The sequence below is a fragment of the Callospermophilus lateralis genome, chromosome 2 (assembly GCF_048772815.1).
Source record: "Callospermophilus lateralis isolate mCalLat2 chromosome 2, mCalLat2.hap1, whole genome shotgun sequence".
Lineage (NCBI taxonomy): Eukaryota > Metazoa > Chordata > Mammalia > Rodentia > Sciuridae > Callospermophilus > Callospermophilus lateralis.
Window position 1 is genome coordinate 21,439,722 of NC_135306.1, and position 10,034 is coordinate 21,449,755.

The following is a 10,034-nucleotide window of genomic DNA, read 5'->3' on the forward strand; positions in this document are numbered from 1 at the left end:
CATAATGACATTTTGGTCAAAATGGTCCACATATACAACGGTGGTCCCGTAAGCTTTTATCACCTGAGATAGCATAACCATCTTAGTCTGTGCAAACATATTCTGGGATGCTTGTATAATAGCGGAATCACCTAGTGGTGCATTTCTCATAATGTATCTCTGTCAATATGCCATGCATCATTGTAATATTAAGAAAAATGTCCTCTATTAACAGAATGGAACTATCCCACCTACCATAAAAACAAAAAAAATGGAACCCTAGGGGAATACAACTCAAAGGCTGGTTATGCATCCAGTTCCAAGACCAGGAATCTTGGGGATGATACTTTCTTTTTGATCAGATCCAGATGTGCTTCTCATGATCCACTTAATCATCTGTGATTAGATGGAAAGTTTAACCATTCTCAAATAGTGTATAATACGATAGGGAAAACTGGGTAACCACAATACATACTCTCACTTAGAAAGGAGGAAACTATAAAGCAATATGTAGTGGTTGGGGGCCATGACAGTGGCCCACCTCCTGCTGGACAGGTAAAGCAGGCATCTCCTGCCATGGTAGCAAAATGGGACACTTGGTCAGTTTGGCTACCTTAGTGTCTGCCTGTTGGGAGAGTGCCCCTTGTCCATTTCCTCCAGAACCTTCCTAAGGGATGCAGTGGGAAGGGTCTCTGTGTACTCTGCTAGGCTGGGTGCTATACAGCTTTAGCCTTCTGCACATTGGCAGAGTCACCCGGGAAGGGAGGCAGATTGCCTCCAGGACTGAGCAATTGCAGGTTTCCTGTTTGCCAGGCTCGGGACTTCCCAGGCAGTACATCTCTTTAAAACCACCAGGCAACGGGCCAGTGGATTTGATTCCCAGGAATTCCATTAGTTTGTAGTTAAAACCAGAAATCTTGACAAGTTTATGACCTTGGAATCTGGACCTTTTCCTCGTGGTTTATGAGTCCTCACAACAGGCTAAAGAATGCTGCCCTCAGCCCACAGTATCAGTTTAACCCCTTGTGGCCTGTCCCCTGCCTCAGAGCAGCATAATCCTTTTGCTTTCAGGAGGATTTGAAAAGATGGCACTTTTCAGTGGTGTCTGTTATCCTGTTGGTCGAGTGTACTTTTCAGGAAATGTTTTAGGAGGGACCCAGGGAATTAGGCTTCCTTCATTGGTCTGCTCCCCCACTCCCCAATCTTATTTTCCTTAAAAAAAAAAAAAATCTCTGCTCAAACTTCAGCAAAAGTGAAGGTGTTGGCTCATGAGCTGGGCAAGGTGAATCCAAGACTGCTGGGCAAGCAGTCTCGGATTGCTGGCTGCTGGGCAGTGTGGGACACTCTACTAAGATGACTTAGTGTGAAGATGGGCCAACCTCCCTTTCCTGCAGGTATTTAATGCAGGACACAGGAAGCAGTCACAAATTCTAACATTTGGAAAAACTGCTGTCAATCCATTCCCTGAAATTCTAGGCATGGGAATAAAATTACTGTGGCTTTTTAGAAATAGGAGTCAGGTGGGGGCATGCAGGCTGAGGAAGAGGGAAATTCTGAGCTCTTCTGATGGAAGATGAGCGCGGAGGCTTTGCCAGCCATCTACAGGATAAAGGCTTGGGCTGTGCGTGAAGGCTAGGCGTGCAGCGTGTGGATTGGGAGAATGAGGAGTGGTCACAGAAACAACAGCTTCCAGAATCCACTCAGCAACTGTTTGATATGATTGGAAAACACTCAAACTGGGTAGAAGAAATAACCAGAGAGCTGCTGTAGTCATTCGGCTGTGGGTTAGCTAATGGGAAGGATTTCACTGTGAGAATATCCAAGTGGCTTTTGGCAATGCCCTTTTCTCCTCAACTTAAGAACTAATATTGAAAGAGAATTTGATCCTTTGAATTCAAACCACTGGAAAGCTATAGAAGGTAATAGAAAACCCACTGTTATGTTGAACTTCTAAAGGCAATTCTAGTATGTATTTATCTATGTATAAAATTCACATGTGTGTGTACTATTCTCTGGAAGTGTTTTTCAAAAAATTTTGGAGACTTTCATAAAGTAGTTTGGAGAGAAGTGGGATCCAAATTAGTGCCGAAAATGTTCCAATTCACCCGTGTCAACCCTTAGCCCCATTCTGGCCTTTTACCCAGTGACAAGTTATATGATTTACCTTTTATATATTGGCACTAAAAGAACTTTGAGATGATTACCAGGAGTCGTTCATCCAATAGCAAATACAGAGACCTGGGCTTCCTTGCTTGAGTCAGCCAAGGGTCTTTGAAATGATATTTAACTTGGCTAGTCCTCAGTTGCCACTGTCTGGGCCCTTGAAATCCCTTCTAGCCACAAAGGCTATGGTTTCTTGAGTCATGGAGATGATAATAAGGTGTAATCAGGGAGCATTCTCCATCACAGGCATGAAGGCCTCTGAGTCATTAGTGACCACTCCTCATTCTCTCAGTCCACACGCTTTGTGCATGGCCTTCATGTACAGCCCAAGCCTTCATCCTGTAGATGGCTGCCAAAGCCTCCTTGCTCATCTTCCATCAGAAGAGCTCAGAATTTCCCTCTTCCTCAGCCTGCATGCCCCCACCTGACTCCTATTTCTAAACAGCAGCACTAATTTTATTGTTTCCTCTGATAATTATTCTCTGGCCTTCCATTAATTTTTAGCCTGGCTTCTGAGACCTCTCAGTCTGATATCAGCGTTTTCTCTAAATGCTTCTCTCATTCTCCATCCAGACTGACCTGCTGCTGTTTTCTGGATATGGCCCAAGAGTTCTCTCCTTAATGTCTTTGCTTGCATGGTGCCTTGATGAATTCCACCTGGATTGCCCTATACCCTGTCTGTGACTCTTCTTATTACAGTCCCACTTCTCTTCAAGCTTAAAACCAAAAGGCATCTCCTCCCTGAAGCTTTTTGAGTTTCCTCAACAGGAGAAGATCTCCCTCTCTCCTTGTCTTTAGCCATTCTGGTATACCTTAGAGCAACTGGTGAGCTCTTCTTTTCTTAATAATTTCAAACCCTTCAGGGAGAGCATTTGAAGAGCTGGGACACTGTGGCACAGGTTTGGTTCTCAGAACGTACTGAATTAGAGTCAGTGGTACTGGGGATCCTGCAGTTTTATGGGAAGTGAAGCATGGTAAGTGCAATACTTATTAAACAAGCCAGAGAAGATTCGAATCAAGATATAAGAGTCTGTGTGTACACATGTAGAGTTGGCTCACTGGACCTGCAGGTTCCACATCATGGATTCAAACCACTGCAGATAAAAAAATATTTGGAGAACAAAATTACATCTGTAACTGAACATGTAGAGACTTTTCCCTTGTCATTATTCTCTACAGACTATACATTATAAGAACTATTTGCACAGCATGTACATTTAGGTATTATAAATAATCTAGAGATGATTTAAAGTATATGGGAGGTTGTGCATGGATTATATGCAATTACTGCACCATTTTAACTTAAGCATCTGTGGATTTTGGTATTCTCAAGGGGTCCTGGAACCAATCCCCTGCAGATACTGAGGGACAACTGTATATACTGTTTATGTAGACACACACACACACACACACACACACACACACACACACACACAGACTAATTTTAAGCTTTCACAGTTGTGGCAGTCAGAATTTTAAGGTAGCTCCCTAGAATTCTTGGACCCTGCTGTATACCCACCTTCTCTCAGTTATTCATTTACATTCTTCTACGTGTTGCTGATGAGGAATTTTGAAGAAGTAATTAAAGTCCCCAGTAGGGAGATTATCCCAATGGGGCTGACTGGTCACATGAGCCCTTTAAATCTCAGTGCAGAGGTCAGAGACAGGGGAAGTTAGAGATTCAGAGGGTAAGATGGATTTGACACAGACATTGTCCTGCTATCTTGGAAGTCAGAGAGGGTCATGTGGCAAGGAATGCAAGTGGCCTGTAAAAGCTGAGAGTGCCTCACCACCCACCCCAGCTGACAGCCAATGAGAAAATGGGGACCTCATTCCTCCAAATGCAAGGAACTGAATTTAGCTGATGTCCTGAATGAGTTTGGAAGCTGATACTTCCCCAGAACCTCCAGAAAGGAAATGAAGCCCCCTGATACCTTGATTTCAGCCTTCCAAAAGTCCCACCTTGGAACAGAGAAGCAGTTACAGTGTGCCTGAACTTTCAAACCACAGGATTGTGAGCTGATAAATGAGTTATCGCTCCCTAAATGTCTGGTAATTTAAGCTGCAATAAAAAATGAATGCAGACAGCAGTATTGCTGACTTACCAAGCACTGCTTACTTATGTCTAAATTGGTTTTCTCCTTTGATGTCCTTTGCTATGTCCCGCTGTGCAGGAAATTGAAGGGAGAAGACCCTAAAATACAAAGAAAAATTGAACACACTAATGGTGCTAATTATTTGTCCTAGTTGGTCAACAGAATTGCTGCTTTTGATAAATGTCCAGGCCTGTGTAAATTTGTGGGAAAAAAGAAATGTCCACACCCACTGGAAGTCCTCAAGTCATCACGAATTCTGAGAGTAGGATTAAGTCCTTTCTTTTTTTAAATTTTTTAATTTTTTTTTTTATTAAGTCCTTTCTAACTTACTCTTCAGTACCTGTGATGTTTCCACCAGCGGAAGAACTAAAATAAGCCGAAATGGTGAAATATAGTTCTAATGGGTTTGCTTTCTCCAAGAAGGAGTAATCAATCTGGGACATATTGCATGAATCACTCACTTGGGTTTCTAAAATAATATTCTACAGGTGATTCAGAAGAAAAATGAGCCTGATTCCATGGCATGAGATCATGGAAGGGAGGGTCACCCCAGCATGGCAAAGCTATGAAAAACAATTCAAATTGGCCTGTTGCAAATTTTTTTTAGTAAGGAATTCATGGAGTGAGTCCCTAAAGAAGCCTGTGTGACTATACAAACAAGTGTTCTTGCAGATTTTTAGAGTGCTAAGCAATGGAGACAAAAACGACATACAACCAAGAACTGTCCCACCAGCAAGAATCATACTGGGAGCCAAAATCTAAATCATGTTATGCAAAATATATAAAGGTCTTTTTTTTCCCTATATTTATATCTCGAGTAAGGAATATTTGTTTTTATGACTTAGGATAAATCCTGCTGAGGGATGATCAAGAGGAACCTGACTTTCATCCTGTTGGCTTGTGGGAGGATATTTGAAAGCAAGGGAAGATCTAACTGCTGTACATAGATTAAAGTCTCCTAATGTAGATGATGCACATTCTAGCAGGCTCATGCAACTTTCAAATGGGATGAATAAACCATTGCAGTGATCTTGGAGAAATCTGGAAGAAGAGGAGAAGTGTAACAAGATTAGAGATAAGCAAAGAACCAGAATCTCTGTACAAAGAAGGAGCCATCAAAAATATAGATGGTGATAACTTGAAGTCAAGGCTGGGTCAGGTCTTCAAGGGAGAGCTGACTTTCTGGGAGAGGCAACAGCAGTCTCCTCCGCAAGGCAGCATGGGAGTTCCGAGAGATGAGGCTGGGTCCTTCTCCTTTTTTGCATGGAGTTCCTCACTGATCAGGGGAATATGGCAGGCATATGTATTTTGACTTCAGCAAACACTTAACAACCCCCTTGTGGATGGTGTGGGGACATGGGGTCATATATAGGTATAGGGACAAACTGAATGACTGCAAATTTGGCCATCGATTCCTTAATAGTTAATAGTTATCAAATCCGGGAATATGCATGACTTGGATCTCGAAGTCATCGTCAGTTCAATATTTTCATCAATCAAAAGTTAGAAATATATGGAATAAAAAGTATAAAGGAAAAAAAATAGGAGATTGGGGATGTAGCTTAATGGTAGAGCACTTGCCTAGCGTGCATAATGCCCTGGCTTCAATCCCCAGCACTACAAAAAAATAAAATCAAAATTTAAAAACATGTGAAAGCTATGACAAAAACTGGGTAGATTGAATGAAACATGTAGAGCAGGAAAGTACCAACTCCCCCATTGCACACCCTCCATATCCAATGCTATATTTTCTCTTAAAATAACAAATCAAGCCCAGTTCAGTGAGGCATGCCTGTAATTCCAGTGACTTGGGAGAATGAGCAGGAGGATCACAAATTCAAGGCCAGCCTGAATAACTTTGTGAGATGCTGTCTCAGAAAAATGGTATCTCAGTTTTTTTCTTTACCTTTTCATTACTTGCAAGAGAACATTTAACCAAAGGTTTATTGATGTTGTGATCATGTTTTATGTATGATTTACTTTTTCATATAATTTGCTTATTTTACTATTGGAGTATTTGTGTTTTCCTTATTAGTTTGTAATACTCTTTGTGAATTAACCTCTTGACTATAATCCCAGATATTTTGCCCAATTTGCCATTTATCTTTTAATTTTGCTTATGGTAAGTTTTGGTAAATGAAGTGTATACCTTTTAATGTGGTGAAATCTCTCCTTCTCTTTAAGGCTCATGCATTAATAGGTATACTTTGAAAATTCTTACACGGTTTAATATTATATAAGTATTTGCCAACATTTTCTAACTCAGATTTCAATTCAAGTTTTTAATCCTTTTGGATCTTATTTTAGTATAAGGTATAAGTTCTAATGATCAAAATTTCTTTATTCTAAATGGTTAATGAACATTCTCCACATTAATTATGAATAATTTATCATTTCTCATCGATTTGCAATAGTAACAAAACAATAGTTACAACAATAATTAATAATATAACTTTGGTTTTTGTTTTCTCTGTGCTAGGCACTATTCTAACATATATTAACCCATTTATTTCTCATGTGGATATTTTGTTGTCATTTCTATGTCATTATAACATTCTTCAGTATGGAAACTGAGACACAGAATGGCTGAATAACTTACCCAAAGTCACACTGTGAGGTATGATGTTCAGAAAAAATTTGGACAATCTGACTTCAGTATTCCCTCTTTGCAATGATTTGATATAGTTGACTTTGTTTCTAGGTGTTCTTTTTTTGTTCCGGTGTATTCATTTCTATGCTGGTTGTATTAGTCAGCTTTTTGTTGCTATGACAAAATACTGGAAGAAATGAACTTCAAGGAGGAAAGACTTATTTTGTCTGACAGTTTCAGTGGTTTCAGTCCATGACTAAATACCTCCTTTGTTTCTGGGCCTGTGGTGAGGCAGAACATCATAGCAGGGAGGATATGGTGGAGTATAGCCGCACACCTCATGGTGGCCAGAAAGGGGGGATATACATACATACACACACACACACACACATGAGATATATGTGTGTGTGTGTATATATATACATACATACATACATGCGTGTGTATATATACATACATATATGTATATGTGTGTGTGTGTGTATATATATATATATATATATAGAGAGAGAGAGAGAGAGAGAGAGAGAGAGAGAAAGAGAGAGAGAGAAGGAGGGGCCATAGATAAGATATACCCTTCAAAGGCACGTCCCCAGTGACCTCCTTCCTCCAGCTGGGACCTACCTCCTAATAGCCCATTCAGTTATGAACTAATTCATTGATGAGGTCAGTACTCTCATGATCCAATCACTTTCTAAAAGTCCCACCTCTGAACATTGCTGCTCTGGGCACCAACCCTTAACACATCAATCTTCAGGGGATATTCTGGATTTGGTAGGGGGACTGAATCCAGTGGTCTTAACCACTGAGCCACATCACCAGCCCTTTGTATTTTTTTTAGAGACAGGTTCTCTCTGGTTGCTTAGGGCCTTGCTAAGTTGCTGAGGCTGGTTTTGAACTCATCATCTTCCTGCATCAGGCCCTTGAGCAGCTGGGATTACAGAAGTGTGCTGCTACACCCAGCCCTAACCCCACTGCATATTGCACTTGGACTCTTCTTTTTTTGGTAGTGGGGATTGAATCCAGGGATGCTATACCACTGAACTACATCCTCAATTCTTTTTATTTTGAGACAGGATGTTGCCAGGTTGCTTAGGGCTTCACTAAGTTGCTGAGGCTGGCCTCAAGTTTGTAATCCTCCTGTCTCAGCCTTCTCAGTTGCTGGGATTGTAGGCATATACCATGGCGCCTGTCTGTACTGCCTTCATATCTGGTAATTCCAGTCATTTTCCTAATTTCTAATTTAATCACTATTATTCCTTCCTTTTTACAATCTAGCTTCTAAAAGTGGCAAGGTCTTTTTCTTCTGAATACTAAAAGCAACCAGACAGTGTAGTCCATGTTTTTCTAGAAAGTCTCTGACAATACTTTTGGAGGCAGTAGGTTTTGTAAGACTCTTTAGCAAGAGGTGAGTTCTATGCTTGCTCTTGCTGGTGCAGGTACCTTACAGAGTTTATAGTAGAATCAAACTGCTCTTAACCCAGCTGTAGAGATAAGAATTGTGTTTAACCACTCCCTGCCTTATCTATAAAAAGGGAATAATAATAGTATCCAGTGTAAAATGAGGTTAGAAGGCTGTCTACATGATTTAACATTTGTGAGAAGTTTAGAACAGTGTCTGGCACATAGTAGGTACTAAATAAATGTTTGAAAATTCAACCAGAGTTTTCACTGTGGTCTGGGACATGAAGCTCTGATTCAGTCACTTGGCCCAAATGTGCAACTCAAATGTGGGTGTTTTAGAGTTTGAAACCAGTAATCTCCTTGGAGTTGGGATGTAATGTTCCCCAAATAGAATGAATGTCTTTCAAAATGCTTTTATATCAATTTTTCTTATTTTATCCACACAGCAACTTTCTGAGCAGAGTGGAGTGGTATTATCCTTGTTGAGGTATAGGGAAAATGACATGTTAAATATCTTCTATTTAACACAAGATATTTTTCTGCTCTCTTTGACCACTGGAGCTAACATTTTTGGTCCAAAAATTCAGATGATGTCAGAATGACTTCTTCTTCCATACAAAGGATAACTGTGCATAAAAATTTATCCAGTGTAATTCTCCTGAGAGAGGTCTGATACAAAGTGTAGAATTTATATGCTCACTAGATCAGCCTTTTTCTCCCTTGTCACTTTAATATGGTCTATTTTACGCTTGATTTTCAGAAATGCCCGGAAATTGTGGTTTCCCAAAGCCCTAGGTCTGCAGGACCATTTCAGGGGCCACAAAGCCATGGTGGGGCATTCTTGGGATTCTTCCTTAAAGGGGGCCCAACTCTGGGTTGTGCCCTCCTGGGAGGGCTGTGATGTGCTGCGGGCTCAGTGTGTGGTTTCATCCCACAGATTCGTCACTCACACTGCAGCAGATGGTGGGTGTTGGACTGGGCTCCATAGCTTTTGTGATCCTTCTTGCATTCCTCTCCTTCTCAGCAGTGTGGTATGTGGGACTGTCGTTTTTGAGAAATGAGTGGAATGGAGGGGAGGGTGAGGTGGGAGTCATGCAGAACAGCTGGGGATGAGGAGGGTCAGAGGGGATGTGGGTGGAGGTTGTCCCGGGCTCAGCAGAGCACAGTCGTTGGGTGAAAGGTATGACATACCCTGTAGCTCACAGAGTGGGGTGGCTGGCCTGCCTTGCAGCTGCTTTTCCCCACCTCCCCGAGTGTGTGTATGAGTGTGTGTGTGTGTGTGTGTGTGTGTGTGTGTGTGTGTGGTGCATGCAGAGATGCACAGTGGGAAAACCAAAGGGTGTTCATTATTTGTCTCTTCTCTTTTTTTCCCTCCATATCTAGATCGCAGATGGGTGCTCCATGGAATCGATGCCCTGCCGCTGGGGCAGATGTTCTAACTGCTTCTCAGGTGTCTGCATGAAGGCCCTGTGTGGCTTCCACCCAGACGGGTGTGTGGGCCTGCACCTTTCTCCATTCCTGGATTCACTCTGGTGGCTATCTCTGTGGAATCCCCCAAAGGGAGAAAACTCAGGAACTGTTGATGTCTCTCCTGCTTCAGGACCAGTTCTATGTCTATGAACTTGAGACCCCTGATGTCCAATGCCATATTGATCACAGGCTACAGATCATGAGAGTCTGGTCTGAGTGATGCCTGTGAGTCAGCTTCTATAGACAGTGGATGCAAGAGATTCTCTATACTCTCCTTTACGGCATCTCTTAATTAATTCAGAACGTATATATGTATATATATTTTTACAATA

At 41.5% G+C, this 10,034-nt stretch overlaps 1 protein-coding gene across 1 annotated transcript in view; it reads left to right on the forward strand.

Annotated features, from left to right (window-relative positions):
* Susd1 (sushi domain containing 1) overlaps positions 1-9,671 on the forward strand; it is a 129,544-nt gene extending 119,873 nt beyond the window's left edge. Inside the window, exons 17-18 of the mRNA XM_076840989.2 lie at positions 9,170-9,310; positions 9,616-9,671. Of these exons, the coding sequence (XP_076697104.2) occupies positions 9,170-9,310; positions 9,616-9,671 (197 nt within the window). The remainder of the gene's footprint in view (positions 1-9,169; positions 9,311-9,615) is intronic.
* The last annotated feature ends 363 nt before the right edge of the window (positions 9,672-10,034 follow it).